Source organism: Oryzias latipes, chromosome 4 (assembly GCF_053564925.1).
Source record: "Oryzias latipes strain Hd-rR chromosome 4, Olatipes_Hd-rR_3.1".
Lineage (NCBI taxonomy): Eukaryota > Metazoa > Chordata > Actinopteri > Beloniformes > Adrianichthyidae > Oryzias > Oryzias latipes.
Window position 1 is genome coordinate 7,687,639 of NC_136240.1, and position 22,444 is coordinate 7,710,082.

General features: G+C 41.7%; 1 protein-coding gene and 3 long non-coding RNA genes across 4 annotated transcripts; 2 read left to right on the top strand and 2 right to left on the bottom strand.

Annotated features, from left to right (window-relative positions):
* Positions 1 to 447: 447 nt before the first annotated feature.
* Positions 448 to 13,898, bottom strand: lmnb2 (lamin B2). Its single transcript, XM_004067640.5, has 13 exons — positions 8,169 to 13,898; positions 6,594 to 6,730; positions 6,365 to 6,521; positions 6,052 to 6,177; positions 5,452 to 5,550; positions 3,714 to 3,785; positions 3,368 to 3,493; positions 3,073 to 3,293; positions 2,711 to 2,942; positions 2,478 to 2,585; positions 2,286 to 2,405; positions 2,127 to 2,213; positions 448 to 2,036 (listed from the first exon to the last, which is right to left on the bottom strand). Exons 1-13 carry the CDS (start codon positions 8,385 to 8,387, stop codon positions 2,001 to 2,003), a joined length of 1,740 nt encoding a protein of 579 aa, XP_004067688.1. The 5' UTR covers positions 8,388 to 13,898; the 3' UTR covers positions 448 to 2,000.
* On the top strand, positions 8,504 to 14,137 carry LOC144991842 (uncharacterized). The gene is made up of 2 exons (XR_013655487.1): positions 8,504 to 8,644; positions 13,953 to 14,137. It is a non-coding gene; the product is annotated as an uncharacterized LOC144991842 (long non-coding RNA).
* Positions 14,138 to 14,198: 61 nt separating this feature from the next.
* LOC144991844 (uncharacterized) lies at positions 14,199 to 17,493 on the top strand. Its single transcript, XR_013655489.1, has 3 exons — positions 14,199 to 14,344; positions 14,923 to 15,030; positions 17,363 to 17,493. It is a non-coding gene; the product is annotated as an uncharacterized LOC144991844 (long non-coding RNA).
* LOC144991843 (uncharacterized) lies at positions 15,831 to 18,518 on the bottom strand. Its single transcript, XR_013655488.1, has 4 exons — positions 18,387 to 18,518; positions 18,164 to 18,273; positions 17,435 to 17,510; positions 15,831 to 15,964 (listed from the first exon to the last, which is right to left on the bottom strand). It is a non-coding gene; the product is annotated as an uncharacterized LOC144991843 (long non-coding RNA).
* Positions 18,519 to 22,444: the final 3,926 nt, after the last annotated feature.

A 22,444-nucleotide genomic window follows, 5' to 3' on the forward strand; every position in this document is an offset into this window, starting at 1 on the left:
AAAAACCTTCCTCCAGTTTCTTGATGTGTCCCTGCAGAAACAGTGATCTCCTATTTCAGGGGTTGAAGCCAAAACATGAGGTCAGATTCAGGAACACGGCCTGAAGTCTTGAGGTTCCATGTCTGCGCTCTAACATGCACGACAGTCCTGTTCCACAACAGGAAGAGCGATTTTCCCTTTGCTGATGGGAGGTCGGAACGCCGCTCCGGTTCATGACTGTTTGGTGTGGAATTCCTCTTACCTCTACAGTTCCAGTGTTCCTCTTTGGATGTTCTGTCGGCGTCGAGGCCTTAGGGAGCGCAGAGCGGAGTACATTAGAGCCAAAAATGTAATGTTGCACACATGAACTAGCTGGTGGTAAAAACTGTGCCACCTGAAGTCCTGGACCTTTCCAAGTCTCTCATGTCGGACCGGAGGTTCTAGCGTACGGACAGAACAAACGCCGTGTTTGTGTAAAGTCTTTATTTGTGTAGAAAAGTTGGCGGGCGAGTTTTCATGGAGGAATCCTCACAAGAAAAAAACGCCACCCTGTTAAAATTCAGCAATAATAATAATAATAAAAAGTTCCCAGAAGAACGGGTCACATGCTGCAGCTGAACCGGGCCGGCAGGTCCGGTTCGCTCAGGACCTCTGCAGCAGGTTGTTCTCTTTTCATCAACACTGGTTCTGATGGACCGCGTAGTGTGTCTTTTCAAACCCCCCTTCCCCCCACATACCCCTACAGTTAACACACAGGTTACAGGTAACTAAAATAACTAGTAATGAAAATACGAGAAAATGAGTTGCACCGAAATTCCCACCAGCTCCAGAACACTGTGGTTCTAATCAGAACCCCAGAGGACCTGAACACTTTGTCAGTACTTTTTTTTTTAAAGCTTTTAAAGCAGCCGGACCCGACAGTTCAGAAAATCAAGAGCGGCCTGGACCTACGGAATCAAGAGAGTCCAAAGCAGTCTTGTGAAATGTCTGTGTGGATCCAACCTGGCCCAGTCCGTCCCTGTGATCCTGGACACCTTTGATCAGTCTAATCCTTAAACTTCACACAGAGCCCGGACACGGTTCTGGATGTTGACCCAGAAATTCTGCCAGATAACACGGCCGACCCGATAGCAGATCACCAAAGGCACCATAAAACTCATGACCAGTCGTCTTGGCCAGGGCAGATCCAATTTGGTGGGTCCTGCAATGATCCTGCAGGAGATCTGGTCCTACAGGTCTTCAGACCGGGTCATCCAGACAATTTTAATGTTCACACCAAGAACCGCCGTGAAGAGACACATGGGGTCCTGCAAGGCCGCTGGAGAATTGCTGACAGAAGGACAGCCCGATGGTTCTGATCCATATGACTGGCCCATTCAGATGAATCAGAACCAAGCCCATCAAATGTGAGCTCTTTTCAGGGAGGAGGCTTCTAAGGCCCAGCTTCTGGGTCCAAAAGGAAGGGAAAGTCAGCAGCTTTAACTCTGTGACCTCCAGGTCCTAAAGGCCTTTCTGGTTTACATTTGGAGTCGTGTGAGAATCAGAGCAGAACCAGAACCTCACCTTTACACAATCAAGGGACCACAATAAAAAGGTTTAGGCTCAAGGTCTGCTCCTCGGAGTCTGAAAAGCCTCTACAGGCAGACTCACTCATGTTCAAACCGTGGCTGGTTCTGACCCGTATGAAGGAGCAAGCAGCTCTCTGAGCCAGACTCCCTGTGGACCGTGGTTCTGGTTCTCAGCAGGAGAAGAGAGGTCCAAAATGAAAGTGAGCCTGCCTGCAGAATCCCAAAGACCACCAGGGTGGTTCCGGACTGAACCGGGTTCAGACTGGAGGTCCACCAGGGTCCGTCAGGAGATGATGGGAATGATCGGCTGAACTCTAGTTTCTCTGCAGACCTACAGGAGGCGCTCTCTGCCACATGGACAGGTCCATGGTTCCTAAACTGACAAGAGCGTTTGCAACCACACAACTACGAGGAGCGGCCGGAGAGGCTCCTGGAGGAGGAGCTGCAGGAGCCTCACATGACGCAGCACTCTCTGGAGGAGACCCGGCCCTGCAGAACAGAGGAGAAAGACTCCATGATCCAGGTGTTTGGGGGGTGGGGGGGGGGAGACCTCATCAGCAGAGAAAAAAATATATTCACCCTCTGAGTCACAGTTGACTCGCTGTCCTCCTCCTCGCCATTCTCCATTTCCACCTGAGTCCTAGTAGCACACCTCCTGGCCACCTCCTGCAGGAATATTGACATCAGAAAGCTGCTCTTCACCCCAGAGAACCCCCCCTCACACATCCCTACCCGTACCTCGCCACTGGAATCGATCAGAGAAGTGACGATGGTGCTTCCCGTCCCCCAGGAGGCCTGGCTCTTCCACAGCAGCTCGGAGGGCGGGTTGTGGGGCTTGCCCGCGTCAGCAGACCACACCTGCAACGGGAGACGCGCAGGTGAGCGGAGGAGCTGAGCTTCGCTGCTGCTCTTCTTCCTCCCTCAGCTCACCGTGACCGACTGCCCAGCCTTCAGCACGAACTTGGGGGAGAACTTGTAGACCACCTCCTCACCGTTGTCCACCTGTCTCCTCAGCCTCCAGCTGCCCAAAGGCTGGTCCTGCAGAGAGAAGGAGGCGCAAAACCAATCAGGACGCCTGGTTCTCCTACGAGAACTCTGGTCACTCCTCCCTCATGAAAGCTGAAGAGGCCTCCTGAGTGAGGAGGAGCTCCGGACCCACTGACCTGATCCGTTTCATTGGTGAGCTTCACAGAGGTTCCGTCCATGTCTGTAGGACAGATGCTGACAGATCCGGTGGACGTGGCCTCCTCTGACACCAGCAGCTGCTCCTCTGCTTGCCCCGCCTCCTCCTGGGCCTCCACCTCCGACCACTTTCTCTTGGTGGAGCGGGAGGAGGAAGATCCCGTCACTCTGGAGACCGTCACGCGGGCCGAGGGACTGGGGGAGAGTTTGAGCCTGGAACGAGGAAAAGGACATCAGCAGGAGGCGGAGAGCTGGTGCCAGCTACCTCCCCAACACAGATCCCTCCAGGTTTTGATATATTTGGATTTTTTCTCTGAGCCCAACAGAACCGGGTGTGCCGTACCGGTGCTCCTCTCCCTCCAGCAGCTTCCTGTAGGCGTTGATCTCCACGTCCAGAGCCAGCTTCACGTCCAGCAGCTCCTGGTACTCGCTCAGCTGAGCGTCCATGCCCTCCCTCAGCTCGCTCATCTCCTGCTCCTTCCTCTCCATGGCCCGGCGGTGCCGGTCCCGCTCGGCCGACAGGATCTCCTCCAGCTCCCTGATCCGATCCTCTGAGGTTCCCACCTGGAGACGCACAGGCCCCGTCAGAACCACCAGAACTCCCATCCTGTGGGGATTCTGAGCCCACGGGTCAGTACCTGCTTCTGCAGGCTGCTCAGCTGGTAGCTCAAGCTCTCGATCCTGGAGCGCGACTCCTGAAGCTCCTCCCTTGCAGCATCCATGGCTGCATTGCTCATCTCAGAGGAAACGTGAGCATTTTCCAGCTAACCGAGTCAGAACAGACGGGTCAGAACCAGTCAAAATCAAAAAGTGACTTTAATAATAGTTTCCAGAAAAAGTAACTATTGCTTTCACTGTAAAAAAAAAACAAGAGTTGCTGTTCCAAATCGGGATTTTTGTGATCGGTTTTCAGTAGAAACGAGTTAAGACAGGTGGTCCGGTATCAGGATTACAAACATCGGTGGGATCCGGATGTGTTCTCACCTTGGCCTGGAAGGTCTTCTCCAGCTCCTCCTTGTAGAAGGAGACCTGCTCGTCGTGTTGCTTCCTCAGGTCCTTCAGGATGACAGAATCCGGCTCAGAACATGTCGGCCATGGACACCCGGACCAGAACCTTTCAAAGGTCCAGGTCAAAACAAACGGCTGCAGACCGGTTTATTGTCAGACGATGTTTTCACCGATCGGCCTGTTGGAGGCCGAAGCTGCATGACGTTTTTTTTAAGCTTCTAACTTTTGGGGAATTTTCTTTCACGGTCAATTTGTCCTACATGACCTCTAGTTAAAAACGGTCTCAGCAGATATTTCACAGAGGTTAAAGAAGAAATATAACAAACTTTTTGATCTGCAAAAGTTGTTCATGGTTTGTAAAAATTCATAAAATTCATTTTAAACAAAATGCCATTTTATCACCGAGACATCTTGATTCAGGCTAAGATTTCTCATCAGGGCAAAAATATTCATCAATCAAAGCAGCAACATTTTCTTAAATCTCCTCTATAAAAGATCTGCAGCCACTAAACTGTCGTCACATGTTAGATTTTCTGCAGGAGCCGGTAAAATGTGATTAGAGACTTTAAACTGCTACGGCTAAAGTTCAAAAACTGGACATTATCCTTTTTAAAGGGCGGCAGAAATAAAATGATAAAACTAAAAAACGACCTAAACAACTAATAATAATAAAGGTGAATCCACTGTATTTGAAACTTTATCAGCGGCGGATTGGTAATATTATTTGCCAAATGTTATGCAGAGTGAATTTAATGCATTCGTATAACTACAACTCCTGGTTTTGGTTTGTTCAATGCAGATTTCTTTTCCTCTTCCTCCACTATTCTGCCCTGAGAAACAAAGACATTTGTTTTTTGTTTTCTTTGCTAGCTGAAGCTATAGCCACATCTGCCTAAACGCTAGCTTATCGGTAAATCTGGCGCTGCAGTGGCATTTGCAATCGGGCGATGGCAGTCGATGGCAGTCGCCTGTTAGCGATTTGTAACTTTGTTTCTGATGTGACTAGTACGTCATTTTATTTTGGGCGCCACACACATTTTCTTGTGCACCGACAATGTACGAGCAGTGCACAAAGCCGCAGGTAACATTGCCCCAGACTGCCGGGTGGTGGGCGGCCGCAATCCGGAGACACTGACACATCGTCCAATCAGAGATGCTGCTGGCCGGCGATCCGGCTGCTCCGGCCTAACTGTCGCCCGATTTTGTGATGACGTCATCCCCGCCCTCTGCATTCATGACCACGCCAACGATTTTGAGGAAAAAATCAGGGCGGCAGCAGCTAGTCTAGATTCTGCCGCTGTTTCCCCATTGCGCCCGCAGTGGTATACATGACCAAATCTTTAGGAATTAACATTTAGCAGGCGGGGCAGTTCCCTTTAGACGGCAGCAAACGTAATGAAGTCACATGACCTTAACCGAGACGAACGTCTTGACATGCATCACAGTCACAGACAGACGTAGAAGAGAGAACCCAGAAGGGTTCTCATAAAGATACTTACTTCAGAATCACATCCTATATAAAACAGAAACAATGAAAGTTATGTTTTTTTTTCTTTTTCCTTTGTGGACCAGAACCAAATGACCCACAGCCTGGTACCAGTCAGCATTCCGGGAGTTTGGGAACCACTAAAATTGAGTTTTTTTTTTTTTTTTTATTGAGTCTCATTCAAACACGGATGCTGCTGCAGGTGCCACAGACGCTCCGCCCCCTCACCTGTAAAGCCTGGGTCAGTTTAAACTCGTACTCCTGTCGGGCTCCAGAGTCCACCTCTACGATCCGCTGCTCCTGGTGACGGCGAGACTCCCGCATCTCCTGCAGAGGAAGAGAAGCTGCTGACAGCCGACCGCACGCCAACGCTCCGTGACGCCAACGTTTGTGCCACTAAAACCAGAACTGAAGTCACCGTTTTTGATTCATAAGCTCCTCGCCTACAATCAAAACCTACAGTTTCACGTCCTTCTTTAACAAATAAGATCACTTATATGGACGGAATCCAGGCCAATCAGGATGAACCTTCTTGTCTGTGATTGGCTGGTTGTGACCCACATTTGTATTGCTGATTTCAGGGGTGAAAACGCAAAGATATAGAGAAGTCGTCTGAAAATTCTTCTGCAAAATAACAATATTAACCTCAAAAATGTCATTTTTACACACAAAAAGAGAGATTTTAAAGGCAAAACCGGGAATTCACACCCATTTTTCTTAATTAAAACTGCACTTTTCAGACATTTCGCTTTTCTAGTCATTTTAGTGGCTCAAATATTACTCTATGATGCTAGCTGGGCAGCTGCTGTGGGACGAGTGAAGACTTACCTCATCGAACATGTTCCTCCTGAAGTCCAGATCCTCACTCAGAGACTGACAGCGGTTCTCCAGGTCCACACGCATCAGAGTCTCCGCCTCCAGCTGGCGCTTAGCAACGGCATGGCCATCCTCCGCCTGCCCAGGTGACAAACCCCCCCCCCATCAGAAATAAACTGAAAATTCTAAAATCTACTACTGAAGAAGGGCACATTTTCCCAGAAACCTCCGGTCAGAAGGGAGAGGGGCAATTATAGGAAGGTAAAAGAGACGGCACAGCGAGCAGCAGCTCAGACTCGTAGACAGAAACCCATCCAGTGCCCACCTTGGCCAACAGGCTCTTGACCTCGCCGAGCTCTGAGGTCAGCGCGGCGCTCTGGCTCAGGGCGGTGCTTAGAGCAGCCTCGCTTTTGTGCAGCTGACCTTCCAGACTGTTGGCCCGGGACACGGCGGCAGCCAGGTCAGCCTCCTTCTTCTTGGCGCTGCAGGAGGAAGAAGACCCCTCGTTAACGTTGATATCTTTGGGCAACATTTGGTCTAAGGGAGGTCCTCACCTGCGCGTGGCCTCCTCCAGGTCCGCCTGAGCCTTCCCCAGGTCGATTTGGAGCCGAGCCCTCTCTTTGGCGGTTTCATCCAAAACCCGGCGTAAGTCAGCCAGCTCCGCCTCGTACAGCGCCTTCAGGCCCGTCACCTACAGCACAGAGAAGATGAAGCAGCTGAATCCACACAGGAGCACACACCACCCCGAGCTCTCTAAGCTCACATCCTCACCAAGAAAACTCAAGACCAGCAGACAGGGGCACTTCAACCAGGGCAAAAACAAGACCTCTGAGGCTGTAAAGCAGCTAGACCTCATCACATTTTGTGACAATTGCCCCTAACAAAAAGTTTCTGTTTCCAAACTGTCAATAAGAAAAACTGCTTCACGTGGATTAAGATGAAACCTAGTTCATGTAAATGAGGAACGTTCAAGATCCTTCTGGCACAGGAGTCTGCAACCTTCAACACTAAAGGAGTCAATTGCCCCAGCTTCTTCCAGACCAGAACCCAGCGAGAACCAAAGTCCCATCTCAACATTCATAAAATGTAACTTTATTTACGTCTTTGTGGCCATTTAAACAGCTTTTTATTTATTGCAGTAATTTTATCATTTTATGTTGTATTTTTATTACTTATATTGACAGCAGCACATTCAAGTTCCTTTCAAAATAAAATACATCCTGTTTCTAATAAGATCCACATTCAGTAGATTTGCTACTACACTAAGAATTTGGCCTCTGAACAGCTACAATGCATAAAAGAATATGCTTTTAAACTTATTTTAATAAGAAACCCCTGTGACAAAAGATCAAACCTTTTCCCATCATTTCACCTAAACATGTGTGCATTTTAGAGGAATGTTAAAGCTCCCAATGCCTCCTGATTTAGAAGTTTAATGTGTCAGCAGTGGTTGAACATGAAAACAATGTTATTTGTATTTAAAACAAATTTAAAAATGAATGATAAATTTACTTAACTAGCCTAGCCTATTATTTATCACTCATGAGCATTTTTTACCAATACCAGAGTCGCATTGAATGGAGGGAATCAGAGTCACATGCGGCTCTGACCCCTGTTCCAGGTCCAAGAACTAATCCAGATCCTGTTCTTTGAATTTTTTTTACAAACTTTTACAAGTTTTTAAGAATTATTATAATCTGATCCAAAAAGTTTCAAAAAGTTTGATTTTTACAATTTAAAAATTTTTTCCTTTCAAAATAAAGTAGAAACAAACAGAAAAGCACTTTTTTAAATTTAGGATTTATTAAAAACAAAGTATGATAATGGTTTGGTTGATCATTTCTGAACTATTGGAAAGCTTGACTATGTCCCGCAGAAGCGGCGCCACTTTGGTTATAAAAGGGGGGGAAAGCGTTCAAACAGCAGAGCTGGAAAAGTGGGTCACACCCAAAAACCAGACCTGGATTTTTCACACGGACTGAAGGTTGGACTTACTCAAACACGCGCGCGCGCGCGCGCGCGAACAGAACAGAAACAAAGACTGATCACACACCCCCCACTTACCCCAAAACACACAAAACTAGCGCTGGCGGGGGCGCGCGCACACACTGCACGTGCCCGGTACTCACCTCCCTCGTGGTCACCTCCTCCTTCTCAGACACCTTCACCATCAGCCGGTCATTCTCAAGCTCCAGCGCCCGCACCCGCTCGATGTAGACGGCCAGCCGGTCGTTGAGCTGCTGCAGGTCCTGCTTCTCCTGCAGCCGGGAGATACGGGTCGGCGAAAGCGGCGTGGAGGCCGCCGACCGACCCGTATCTCGGCTGGGAGTCATGCTAACCGCCGCCATAACCGAGCTGCGTCTGCTTCACCGAACCTGGACCCGTCTGCCGAACCAGCGGAGGGATCTCGACACGAGAGCGGCGGAATCAAGGGGACCCTAGCACGAAATGGACCGCAAGATGGACGACACCGCGCCAAAAGACGGCTTCCGTCCGCGCTGCAAAGGATGATGGGAAGGGGAGGGAAGGCGCGTTCCACGTCCTCCGGAAGTTCACCAGGCTGGACAAATGTCCAAGCGAGGATGCAGAGAAGAAAAATACTGGGGTGTTACCAAGATGGCGGAATAAGCGGTTACTTTTTTCGGGGCTCCGACGCTTTACCTGAAATAATAACTCTTTCTATATGACAAGTTCAACCAAAGCTAAAGAAAATACCAGCAAAGAACTCTCAAACCGATTCAGCTTGAAAGAGGTTTGTTTACCACTGTTTTCGTTATATTTTTCAAACTTCGACGTGAAGAAATGGCTAACACTAGCAAAGACCATGAGTACCATCTAGTGGCTTCAGGACAGACGTGCAGCGAGGGAGAAGTTGAATGGATGGAGGAACAGGAAGACATCTCACAAGATCAAACGAGAGTCAACAGACACCACACACCGGTAAAAAGCCCAAACCCTAAAAAGATTAAAAAGAATGCTCCACAAGAACGCAAGGAGGAAATATCCAACAGTGTCCTCTTTAACGCGATTCAAACCCTGACAACCAAGTTTGACACTCAAAGCGAATATCTGAAAGGATATGAGTTTCAACTGCAAGAGATCACAGATGCAGTTAAACAAGTTAAAGAATCTGTTGATACAAATACAGCTGCTGTTAAAAGTGTTGTGGAAGATGTGAACCGCCTCAAACTGCAGATGGTGTCTATGCAAAAAGAAAATGCTTCTCTCCGTGAAATGTGTCTGGAACATGCAAGATATAAAAGAAGATGGTCTTTGCGACTTATTGGCCTTTCTGAGAAAGAAGGGGAAATCACACGAGATGAAACTCTCAAGATCCTTTCCAAAGTGACGTCGGTCAACGTTGAGGAACTACGACACTCAGTGGACACAGTACATCGGCTGGGACAGAAAGGAAAAAATAACCAACCAAGACAGATTATCATCCAGTTTGGAATGTGAGTGGTTCGAGACCAAGTCTGGAGAATGTCAAAAAATGCAAAAATCTGCAAAGATCTAAATGTTCGCTTCAAAGAAGACTTTTGCAAAGAAGACAGGGAGACTCGTCAGCGTCTTTGGCCGAGAGTGGAGGAGGCGAGGAAGAGAGGACTCAAGGCCTTTTTAAAGGACGGATACGCGGTCATCGATGGTCATCAGGTCACTGCTTGAAACCAATACTCCTTCATCTAGACTGAATGGACAAAGACATCTTCCTGAAGAAGAAGAGAGAAAATAAATCCAAAGCTGGTATGTTATAGTGTTAAATGTTATTACAGCTTTGAGAAAACCGATTAGAAAAATGTGAAATTGCATTATAGCCCTTTATGGAGTTAATTGCTTTCTAGCTATTCTTTATGGTTCTTTCTTTGTTGTCTTTAAATGTTCATGGTTTTAAGAATGTAACAAAGCGCAAGGCAATTTTTCTTTACTGTAAGGCACAAGTTAACGTGAACTGTTTTTTCTTTCAAGAGACACACAGTAGTGAAGAAGATTTTGATTTTTGGAAATCTCAGTGGGGCAGTGGAAACATTTATTTATCTCATGGAAGTCCTCGTTCAGCAGGAGTGGCAATTTTCTTACATAATTTTGATGGTAAAATTGTTGATCATAAAAGTGACACAGAAGGTCATTGGCTAATGGTTAACATTGAGGTGGACGACACTAAATATATTCTTGTTAACATTTATGGTTTCAATAATAGGACAAAAAATCAGAAATTCCTCACAAACATAAATCACAAGATAATCAACTGGAAACAGATGTATGCAACTGACAAGATTATTGTTGCAGGTGATTTTAACGTAGTACCAGATGAAAACCAAGACAGATATCCAACTCAACACAACTCTCCTCATTTCAATAAAATTATTTCGGAATTTTCTAACTCTCTCGACCTTATCGACATTTGGCGTAGACAAAATCCAAATAAGCTTCAATACACCTGGAATAACTCTCAACACTCTCAACGCTCAAGGATAGATTACTGGTTAGTAACAAGTAATCTAACATCTTCAACCTTGAATTGTAATATCTCCCACTCTCCTCTCACTGACCACTGTGCTATCACTTTGGCTCTTTCCCCTGAAAAAAATCAACCAAAAAATGGAACATCCCACTGGAAATTCAATAATAGCCTTTTAAATAACAAAAACTTTTGTAAAAAAATCAAATCACTTATTCCTGAAATAAAAGAAATACAATACCTGTCTCCTATTAATAGATGGGAGTGGTTGAAATTTAATATTAGAAAAATTGCAATTGTAGAAGGAAAAATTTTGGCTAGGAAAAAAAGACAAGAACAGACTGAAATAATTTCAAAATTAAACACTTTGTGTAATTTAACTCAACTGAGTGAGGAAAATGTCATTGAAATTAACAAATTGCAATCTAAATTAGATGAACTCTATACCGAAAAAGCCAAAGGAGCATTTATTCGTTCAAAGGCAAAGTGGATGGAAGATGGAGAAAAAAATTCAACTTACTTTTTTAACTTGGAAAAAAGTAGACAAAGGAAAAAAACAATCACTAAGCTACAGATAGAAAACTCTCTAGTAGACGATCAAAACAATATTAAGGACTATATCACCAACTTCTATAAAAATCTTTACACTACTCAATATTCAAATCAAAACACACTTTTATTTGAAAGGTTAATCTATGATAAAGTCCCTAAAATAGACAAGACATTTAGAGATCTCATGGAATCTGAACTTACTATAGATGAGCTTGATAAAGCTGTTTCCCAGATGGCCAGTGGTAAATCACCTGGACCTGATGGAATTACAGCTGAGTTCTACAAACACTTTTGGACTGACATCAGAGAAATGTTGTTTGAGGCATTTAATGAATGCATCGACGAACAGATGTTGTCACCTACAATGAAAAGAGGCATTATTTCCCTTTTACCCAAACCGGGCAAAGATGTGTTATTAATTGATAATTGGAGACCAATCACACTTCTTTGTTGTGACTATAAAATACTAGCACATATCTATGCTAACAGATTGAAATCAGGAATATCTCAGATCATAGACGAATCACAATCAGCATTTATTAAGGGGAGACATATTCACCACCACACTCGCTTAATCTTAGATATAATAGATTACAATCAAATTATTCCTCAGGAAAGTCTTATCCTTTTTTTGGATTTTTTTAAGGCCTTCGACTCATTAGAACACGCCTTTTTGTTTAATGCCTTGAAAACCTTTGGCTTTGAATCAAAATTTTGTAACATAATTAAAATGTTCTACAAAGACATAAGTAGCAACATTGCACTCAACCGAGGTTTCTCAAACAGTTTTCCTGTTAATAGAGGTGTTCGCCAAGGATGTCCAATCAGCCCGCTGTTGTTCATAATTTCAGCGGAATTACTAGCCATCTTTCTTAAATATTCTCCAGATTTTGAGGGTATTAACATTTTCGACAGGGAATTTAAAATTAGTCAATTTGCTGATGACACAGCTTTATTTTTAAAGAATAAAAATATGGTACCTGTTGTTATCAATAAAATACTTTTGTTTTCAAGAGCATCTGGCCTTACCCTAAATCTCAAAAAATGTGAAATCTTACCTATACATACCTGCAATCAAAGTATTATTGAAAACATACCTGTAAAAAGTGAAGTGAAATATCTTGGTCTAATAATAACAAAAAATAGTAATGATAGAGAAAGTGTAAATATCACTCCCAGACTAAAAACAATACAGAAAACTTTAAATCAATGGTTGGGACGTGGCCTATCAATATTTGGCCGCATTCTATTATCCAAAGCGGAAGGTTTTTCAAGACTTGTGTATCCCTGTCACTCATTATATACATCCCCAAAAAACATCAAGTTGTCTAATTCTATTCTCTTTAAATTTATTTGGAAAAATAAGACTCACTATATACGAAAATCACAATTGGTCAGAGATTATAAAAATGGCGGCTTAAAAGCTTTAGATGTTGAATCACAGATTGTGGCTTTTAGAATGAAATGGTTAAAAGGCTGTATTTCCCAGCCTCATTCTATGTGGTATCATATCCCAAACAAACTCTTCGGTAAGGTCGGGGGACTGGAGTTTTTGCTGAAGTGTGATTATAATATTTCAAAAGTACCAATAAAACTATCAAACTTTTACAAACAAGCCTTAGAATTTGGGAAGATGCTTTTCAACCATAACTTCTCCCCTCACAACACTGTTTTATGGAACAACAGATTTATAACTGTAAACAAGAAATCCTTGTTTATGTCTGAATGGTATGATAATGGTGTGTATTTTGTCCATGACTTGATGCGTACTGATGGAAGGCTGTTATCATACTATGAATTTGTAACCAAATACAAGATTAAGGATTCTAGTAACTGTTATAACAAAGTCTGTAAAGCAATTCCCATACCTCTACTTAATCTCATTCAAAACATACTACAATACAATGAAGTCAAACCACAACTTTCGGAGCTGAAAATTAATAATATTCCCCTAAAAGATAAAAAATGCAACAATAAATTAATAACTCTAACCTTTAAACAATTAATTTTCTGCAACTTTAGTATAAACAATAGATGCGATTTAGAAACCACCCAAATGAACAAATCTTTTTCTTTATACACAAAGTACCCACTTCCTCCTAAAATGAAAGAAACGCATTTTAAAATAATATCTAAAATTTACCCTGTTGGAGATTTTTTACATAAAAGATTCAAATTTGAATCGGAACCATGCATATTCTGTTCATCTGAAACTGAAACATTAGAACATCTGTTTTACAGTTGCAACCAGGTTAAAATATTTTGGTCTGATATACACAATTGGTTGTCACTCAAAATTTTAAATATTCCCTTTTTTTCCTTATATGATGTTCTTTTCTATATGGAAAATCTGGATCCGGGAATTTCTGATGTCATTAATGTTGTTATTATTTTATGCAAACATTTCATTCATTTGTGTAAATGGAAAAACACATGCCCTCTATTTAGTATTTTTTTGAATTATTTTTCTGATTATTATAAGTGTCTTAAATGCATTCCTAACAAAAACAAGAAAACTACAGTCATTTATCAGAATATATCAAAAGTATTATTATTTTGAATTGTTTTGGCCTTGCCTTTGCCTATTATTTCATTTTTGTTTCTTTTTCTTTCTATATGTGCATTTATAACGTTTGTTCACCCTAATTTGGTTTGTATATGAGCATCTATAAAAAAAAAAAAAAAAAAAGGCACACACATTGTTAAAAATATTACTATTTTTCGTTTTTTTCAGTCTTATATGTGTGTTTGATATTAACAATTGTTTATTGAGCAAGTAAGTGACTGTGAATGTCTGTAAATTGAAAAATGCAATAAAGTTTGTTTAAAAAAAAAAAAAAAAAAAAAAAAAAAAAAAAAAAAAAAAAAAAAAAAAAAAAAAAAAGAGAAGAAAAATACTCAGGAATGTTACAAAGAATTTCTCTGGAATCCTTCCTTGTGACGTCATTCACACTGTTGTGGGTTGTACCAAAAGTCTGTTCAGGAATTCACAAAGCCGTAACGGTCGTACTCCAAGCCTAGATTCCAACATTTTTGAATGAAATCAATCACTACTGTTACATTATCAAAACAACTTCAAAACCAAAAGTTTGGATTGATGTTCCTCTATATATTCTTGTTCCATTTTCTTAGGATTCTTTGGATGTGGAAAATCAACAGTGTGCTAAACTTTAGGAAACTAAAATGTGAATGGATTTGACATTCATTCTTGTTTGTTTGGACACATATTTCATTTACACGTAATGATCTTGAAGAAATCCAAGGAATCTGGAAAACATCACTGATCATTAGCAGGTATTTCTCTCTGAGTCACACTGGTGGAAGACTTTCTGGATCCATTTTAGATCAGTGAAGCGGATCGTTCAAATTAAACCAATATCAACTGTGAATCGGATCAGCGACCACAAATTATGATATGAATCCAATTGTTGTTAAAATGAATCATTACTATAGATTTCTCTCAAAAAAAGGAGTGCTTCTAAAATCCCTGGTTACATTAGCCCACAGATGTAGACATTTCTTTACAAACTAAATCACATGAAAAAGGTTTAAAAGGATAGAGAAGTTTTTCCTTAAAAAGAAATGTTTAGCTTAGTAACACTAAAAAAAATATATATTTTTTTAATAAAAGCTAAAATAAATCAATTTTACAAATTCTTTAGATGGCAAAAAAATATGTCAGGTCAAATTTAAATGTCTTATTTTACAGGCCTTGTCATGCATTAATAAGGAATTTCAATTGTTTTCATATAATGTAGCTGGCCTGATGTCAATTTAGTTTCTCAAGTACTTCTTGTTTTCCAACAGTCCAGACAATCGATGTCCGTTTCCTCTCCTTTATATTTCATCTCTGTCTGCCTCTCCACTTTCAGGCCGGTGTACAAGCCTTCCTCCACCCTGTTCTCCACCAAATTCTACACATTGGAAAGCATCACAAGTTTGTGTGTGTGCACATTTCTATTGTAGAAGACCAAACTCAGGTCAGTGAGGTCACTGATGGGGTGGGGGTTCTGCCCCATAATCCAGAAAGTAGCTTAAAGGTTGACACACACACACAGAAATTTTCTTGTGAGGCCCAGTTTTTTTCATTGCAAAGTCCTTTAAAGATTTACAAGTGATATCAGAACGAATAAGTCTTTTAAGATTCATAAGATTGTAACACCTGTGTTACATAATGTCTCTCTTTATTGTCTGAAACACGGTTACAACAGAGAACACAATTTACGCTAATAATCTAAACCATTTAACGATTTAAAAAAAAAAGTTTTTTTGTTGGTATTGAAATTAACCTTTTTTATTTTAGGCATAAAAAGAGGAAGTGAATGCTGGATCCTTCCTAAAAAAAAAAAGAGTCGTTCAGCACAGTCAGTTCAGTATTTATTTCTCTGACGAGAAGAGAGAAGTATTTTAAGGACAAATGATGGTAGACCTCACAAAAAGATGGAAATGTCAGGTGTTTGAAGAGATTTTTCTAGAAAGAGAGAGGGGCAAAGGGAGACATAATAGTGGAGGGAAGAGCACAAGACTTAATCACATCTAGTGGAGACGTAGTCTCCAAGGGATAAAAGACCACAAAGTGGTGGTTGGAGAGAGTAGATGGTGTTGTGAGGATGACTCTGGTGGTGAGGAAGATAAAGACTATATTTATTTCCTTTACAAATCCCAGTTGTAAGAAACAGTATCAACTGAAAGTCAAATAATAAAAAAAAGTTGAACTTTTTTAATGACAACACGCATGTGTCACTGATGCAGTGATGTGTTGTAGAGTCTTGTTCGGAGGAATGAATGAAGATAGCGCTAGGTGTATTAGTCTTGTGCTGAAGGAGCTACCAGCGTGGTACAGAGGATGGGTGAGGGGTATCCACGATCGATGTCAGTTTCAACAACATCTATGCAGCCCAGGACAGAACCAGCCTGGTTAAGGAAGGAGTAAAGATCAGTTAAGATGAAATGAATGATAGGCAGTGGGTCCTGACAACATACTAGGTAGTGAGTTTCACATTACAGTCATAGTTTTCATGGTTTTTGATGTGACTCTCGGTCTTCCAGTGGTTTAGCCGGTTTGTCGGGTGCAGCTGCCACATTAAACCACAGTAATCTGCAGCCTGAAAAACATGACTGTTACTGGAGGAAAAGCCGATCGCTCTGCCTATTACAGGGCTTACAGACCCACTCCAATAAAAATGTTTTTAACGTGTTCTTTTGAAGCTACGACGGACAGCTCCCTGCTCCACTCCATTCTGATGCATCCACTAGCAGACAAATAGATCTACAATAGTCTTTGTTTTCCTTGTCTGAGCTGGAATCTGGATCTAAACTGTGCGGCTGGACAGCTCTGGTGTTGGTCACCGTTTTTGTTACCATTGACACTCACCTGCTTTTTTCTTTTCCAGGGTGTTTTGACAGATGTTTGTCCAAGAACTAAAACACCTGTTCACACTATTGGAAGATACCATATGATTTGGGCCCACAGGGGTGTTTATGTGAGCATATTCCTGTTGCTGTTGTATTTCAAAAAAGTTTATTGATATAAAAAAATATTTTTTGTTAATTTATGACCAAAAAAAAAAACTGTCCCTCTCACCCTCCGCGGGTGGTTTTTCCTCCAAGCTCGGCTCCTCTACCAGAGGCCTGGGAGCTTGAGGGTCCTGCAGTATCTTAGCTGTTCCTAGCACTGCGCTTTTCTGGACTGAGAGGTCTGAGGTCTTTCCAGGTATCTGTTGTAGCCACTCCTCCAGCTTGGGGGTTACTGCCCCGAGTGTTCCAATTACCACAGGCACCACTATCACCTTCACTTTCCAGGCTTTCTCCAGTTCTTCTCTGAGTCCCTGGTATTTCTCCAGTTTCTCATGTTCCTTCTTCCTGATGTTCCCATCGCTTGGCACTGCCACATCCACTGCAACGGCTTTCCTCTGTTCTTTATCCACCACTATAATGTCTGGTTGGTTCTCCATTACCATCCTATCAGTCTGGATCTGGAAGTCCCACAGGATCGTTGCCTGTCATTCTCTACCACCTTTGGAGGTGTTTCCCATTTTGACCTTGGGGTTTCCAGTCCATATTCTGCACACATGTTCCTGTATATTGTTCCAGCCCCTTGGTTGTGGCGCTCCATGTATGCCTTATTGGATTAGTGGGGTGGTACAGGAAGTTCCTCCACCTGTTTTTCAGGGAGAACTGTTGCTCTAACTAAAAGGAATCAACTTCAAAATAACGTTTACTGGACAGATAAAGTGTGATTTCATAGAAGAAGTCTGCACCAGCAAGTTCTACAGTACACACCAGCAGCTAACAACCTCAGTTCTACTGCAGGAACAGCTACAGGAGGCAAAGACTGAGGTCACAGTGGAGGGCGAAAACCTGTGGATGAATTCTGCACATCACCTGAGTCTCCAGATCACTGGAGGAGGACGAGGAGAATGTTCTTCCTCCACAGATGAGAGGATGGTCAGAAATTTTCCTACATGTGCAAAACATATTGGGAAAAAACTTCAAAATGTCTTCACTCATTCACAGCTGCTCCTCACTGCAGGTCTTCAGGAACAGTGTCCCTCCTTCAGCACAGCAGCAGGCCTGAGCTCATTGTAAAAAAGCCTTTAACAGACCTTTATTCACTGAAAGACATTGCTGTCCTCGTTTTTAATTCTGTCATAACAGCAATAACCTCTGACAAAAACGAACGCATCTGAGTGCACGTGTTCAGGAAATATTTTGTGTTTTGTTCCTTCTAAGGTTCCTGATTCTGATGTGGAAAAAACTATTTTTTCATTGTTCTACAGTGGAGTGAACATTTACAAAAGACCTAACATTTTCTAAATATTTTTCTTTACAAATAAATATGGATGTTAGCATTCACTTTTGCAAGCTTACATGTAGATTCTGGAGCCTTTGTGCTCAGAAGCTGTCAAAGATCAGGCTCTGATTACAGTGTTTATTCTCAGACAGTGGCTGTAAACCTTTGAGACAGATTGTAAAAAAGATATCTACTCAGAAATGTGGTGTGTGATTAAACTTGAGAGTGAAGACGCAGTAAAAAAGGACTGTAAACCCAGATGAGCAGGAGCGGCTCCTCAGAGCTGGAGAACAAAGGTCAACCTTAGATAGTAAACTCACCTGAGCAGGAAGTTAATACCTCACTCAAAAAACTCCTTTCTACTTGATATGATCTGGATCATCTCCAGTGATGGAGGGGGTCGGGGTGATGTGCCTGTTCTTCCTGCCCCCTACAGGAAGGACAGACGCAATGACAGCTGAGGGTGGAATTATTGGGCTCACCGGAGTTGAAAATGACCCCATTAGTGCAACTATGTGATGGTGGAAGCGTGGCAGCAGGGACCTCTTTCCAGCTGCTATCAGACTGTTTCACCCCAACTTAGCAGGTGGAGCCTTGCAGCTGCTCTGGTTGACTGATGGAGGGGTGGGGGTAGAATTCTGGCACACTGCATTTTCACTCCTTCTCCGATGAAAAAAACTCAGAAATGTGTTCAGACAAAACCTGCAGGGAAGATAGATCATTTAGATAAAAATCGTTTTTAAAACCACGAATGTATGGCAGGCGAAAAGGTTCAAACAACACCAGGGAAACCACCACTGAGGGATTTGAACTGACATCAAGGGTCTGCAAGTTTTGACACTTAAAGAGCAGTTCAGGTCAATTTCTGTTTGTTTTATTTTTGCATAAATAAAACAAAAAATAAAATTTATTTCAAAATATGAAACAGTTTAAAACCTTTGAAAGGGGTTCATGTGTCTTCATGTCAAAATAGAAAAACAAACTGGGTCACTTTGGATCATCTCAAAGCAGCAAATGTAGCAGTATAGTTTAATGTCAGCAGTGAGTTTAAAAAAAGAAAAGCCACACCGTTTATTTTACCATTTGTGGTAAATCTCTGCCAGAGATTTGTAAATTTAATTAATTACAATAAGAGCTAATTAACCATAAAAAACATAAGGCCCCCTTAAAATCCTCTAAATTGTTAAAAAGAAAGATCTGCCTAAATTAATGCAGACCCTGACCTAGGATGTTTGACTAAACTTTATTAATTCAACCACATTAAACACTTGGTGCCCCAAATCTGTAGTTTGTGTGCCAACTTGGTTTGCAAAGAAATGCAACACAAAGTGTGACCAGCGTACAGACGATACTGTCACAACGCGTTGGTTTGATAATTTGATGACTACATATAAATATTTTTACCCCACCCTCCCCATTTTTTGAGTCAATATTGGTATCATTATTTAAAAAAAGAAATCATCAATTAAAGCTTCTTTCAGCACTAAGCCTCAGCTAAAATATCTGCTGTTTAATAATAATATGAAAACCTTGGATATTTCATGAAAAGGTGATCATCGTACTATTAGGAGATTTGTGGCAGATTCAGACACACACTGGTTGGTGTAGATAAAGGCAGAATCAGGAAGGTTTCTGCCAGACAAAAACATTGGATTAAGAGAGCAGCTGCTAAAATACCATGACAGAGCAGCAAGCACATATTTGAAGCTGTTGGGGTCTGCAAGGAATACCTCTGCATCATTGGCTGGTATTGGCCAAAAGAAGATAAACTGATGGTGTGGCCCCCATCCTCCCCTGACCTCAACCCTATTCAGAACCTTTGGAGCATTATGGCGTTCATAGAGCATCCTCAAGCAAAATATCTGTGAGGGTGGGGGGCAGTTCATATCCAAATAGCAGCTCTGGGAGGCTATTCTGAGATCCTGCAAAGAAATTCGAGCAGAAACTCTCCAAAAACTCACAAGTTCAATGGATGCTAGAGTTATGAAGCTGCTACAAAATAAGGGCTCCTATGTTAAAATGGAACTTAGAAACCTATAAAGATGTTTTTGATTGGAAATATGTAAATATGAGCTCCTAATGCAGCAAATTCAACAAATGACCATTTTCAGTTCTTTAGTCTATCAAATGTTTTGGAACTCTGTTGTTTAGCCCATTGTGCTATCTTAGGTGACCCCACCCTTACTTTGACATGTTCTCCCTACCATGACAAAGGTGGATAAAGGTGGAAAGATTTCATGTAATCCATGGACACCAGTGAAGATCACAAATCATTGAAGAAAAAAGGTTCAGAGCACTGACTAGTGGGTCTAGATGACCCAACTCCCAATGGTAAAGTGCCTAGGATAGCACAAGGGGTGAAGTAATGTGGAACAGTAACTTTGAAGGTTTTTATTTTAAAAAGAAAATACTGCTATCTTTAGGATGTTTGTTCAATAATATTTAACATATACTCTGATGGTTAGTGATTGGAAAAATATGTAATTTCCATTGAGGATTTAAATATCATAGAAAAATATAATTTTCACCATAAATTGGAACACGCTGTATAATATAACACGAAATTAATGAAAAAAAAGAGCAAATAAAAACGTAACTAAACTAAAAACAACATATTCGACAGAAGTCACCAAAAGAAAATGACAATAGACCACTCCTCCTGAGCTGGATTGCATTCCTCTAATTCTAAATAAAAGAACAGCTTGAAGATATTGTCTAAACACCTAGAGCCCACCAGTGTATGCAGATGTAAACCACCGTTTTTATATGCTAATTCAAATATTACCCTGTTGTTGCTTTGTATTTAGTGCGATGGAAAGACAATCTTTATGTGCGTTCTAGAAGGAGAAAATTTCGTATTTTTTTCATACCTGTCTACTCAAGATGAGCTACTTTTAAAAAATGTAAAAAAAAACAAACAGCATTATTGATAGTAATAATAATAATAATAATAATAATAATAAATTTTATTTGTTAGGCGCCTTTCAAGGAACCCAAGGTCGCCGTACATAAAAGTGAAAATAAAATAAAAGCAATGGAATGCACAATAAAATATACATATAGATAGGCCAGAAATAGGAAGTTATGGGGGCAAATAGGCAAGTTGGTAAAGATGAGTTTTCAGTTTTTTGGCAAATTGTGACAGAGACCCAATGTTTTTCTGAGGTCCGTAGGTATAGAGTCCCATGTGACAAGGCGAGCAGTGGGGACATCCAGATGAAGGAGGATCTGAGGGTACGGGTGGGTGTGGCAACATGAACAAGATCAGAAAGATATGATGGAGCAAGGTTGTGGATGGATTTAAAGGTCAGGAGAAGTATTTTGTATGTAATCCAGTGTGTGATAGGTAGCCAAAAGAGCTGCTGCAGAACAGGTGTGATGTGTTGGATGGAAGGTGTTTGAGAGATAATTCTGGCAGCTGAGTTCTGAACATACTGTAGTTTTCGTATGGTTTTTTGTGGTAGACCAAAAAGAAGGGAGTTGCAATAATCCAGGCGGGAAGTGACAAGACTGTGCACCAAGACGGCTGTGGAATGCAGACTGAGGGAAGGGCGAAGACGACGGATGCTGCGAAGGTGGAAATAGGCAGACCGGGTGATGCTATTGATGTGTGAAGTGAAGGAGAGGGTGCTATTGGCTATTTCGCCATCAATCCTTCGCCATCTATTTACGTTTGTTTTCCCTGGTGTTTTATAATGTTTTTTCAACGGAAACATGAAACCTATGTGCACACAGACTTCACGGTGTGCAACATGTTCCCCAGAAAAATTAGGCAAAGAGATTTGACAGTTTTCTGTAGAAATTTTCTATTAAAAGGTGAATCACTGACTCACTGGCTCAAAAGACATACCGAACAAATATGTAAAAGCTATAAACCAAATAAAATGTAATTTCATCTGAAGAAAACCAGACCCACTAAATAAATAAAAAGGACTTTGAACGTTTTGATCCGGTTCTTAACCCTTGTGCTATCCTAGGCACTTTAACATTGGGAGTTGGGTCATCTAGACCCACTAGACAGTGCTCTGAACCTTTTTTCTTCAATGATTTGTGATCTTCACTGGTGTCCATGGATTACATGAAATCCTCTCCACCTTTATCCACCTTTGTCATGGTAGGGAGAACATGTCAATGTAAGGATCGGGTCATCTGGACCCCACAGAATAGCATAAGGGTTAGAATAAACAACTTTAGAGATGTGCTTCAATGAAAATTGTGTATTTGGTGTCTTTAACATTTTGTTGTGACATTTTTCTCATGATGGAGGACATGTAGAAAAAAAAAATTAAGCATAAAATTGCTTTTTTAATTATTTATTTTATTTACAACCTAAGAGGAGGGCGCTCAGGACAAGTGGGGGACCCTGATGAACGTGGTAAACATGCACTCTAAGGCAAAGACCAGAACCAGCACCACAGTGGCCACAAATTTTCACAGTTTTATCAGCATTTTGTGCACACAAGTTACTATGTTGTATACACAACTTGGCATTTTGTGGGTACAAATTAGTAGTACGTAGCCCTGGATATGACAAAAAAGTATAAAGAAATAAAATGTTCCCTCAAGTTAGTATTTTTTGCGCACAAAGTGTTATATTGTGC

Coding starts and splice junctions, on each gene's coding strand:
- lmnb2 (XM_004067640.5), bottom strand. CDS start 8,387: ATGGCGGCGGTTAGCATGACTCCCAGCCGAGATACGGGTCGGTCGGCG. Junction 3,786..5,451: donor AACTGACCCAGGCTTTACAG/GTGAGGGGGCGG, acceptor GTCATCCTGAAG/GACCTGAGGAAGCAACACGA. Junction 2,214..2,285: donor TGATCGATTCCAGTGGCGAG/GTACGGGTAGGG, acceptor ATATTCCTGCAG/GAGGTGGCCAGGAGGTGTGC.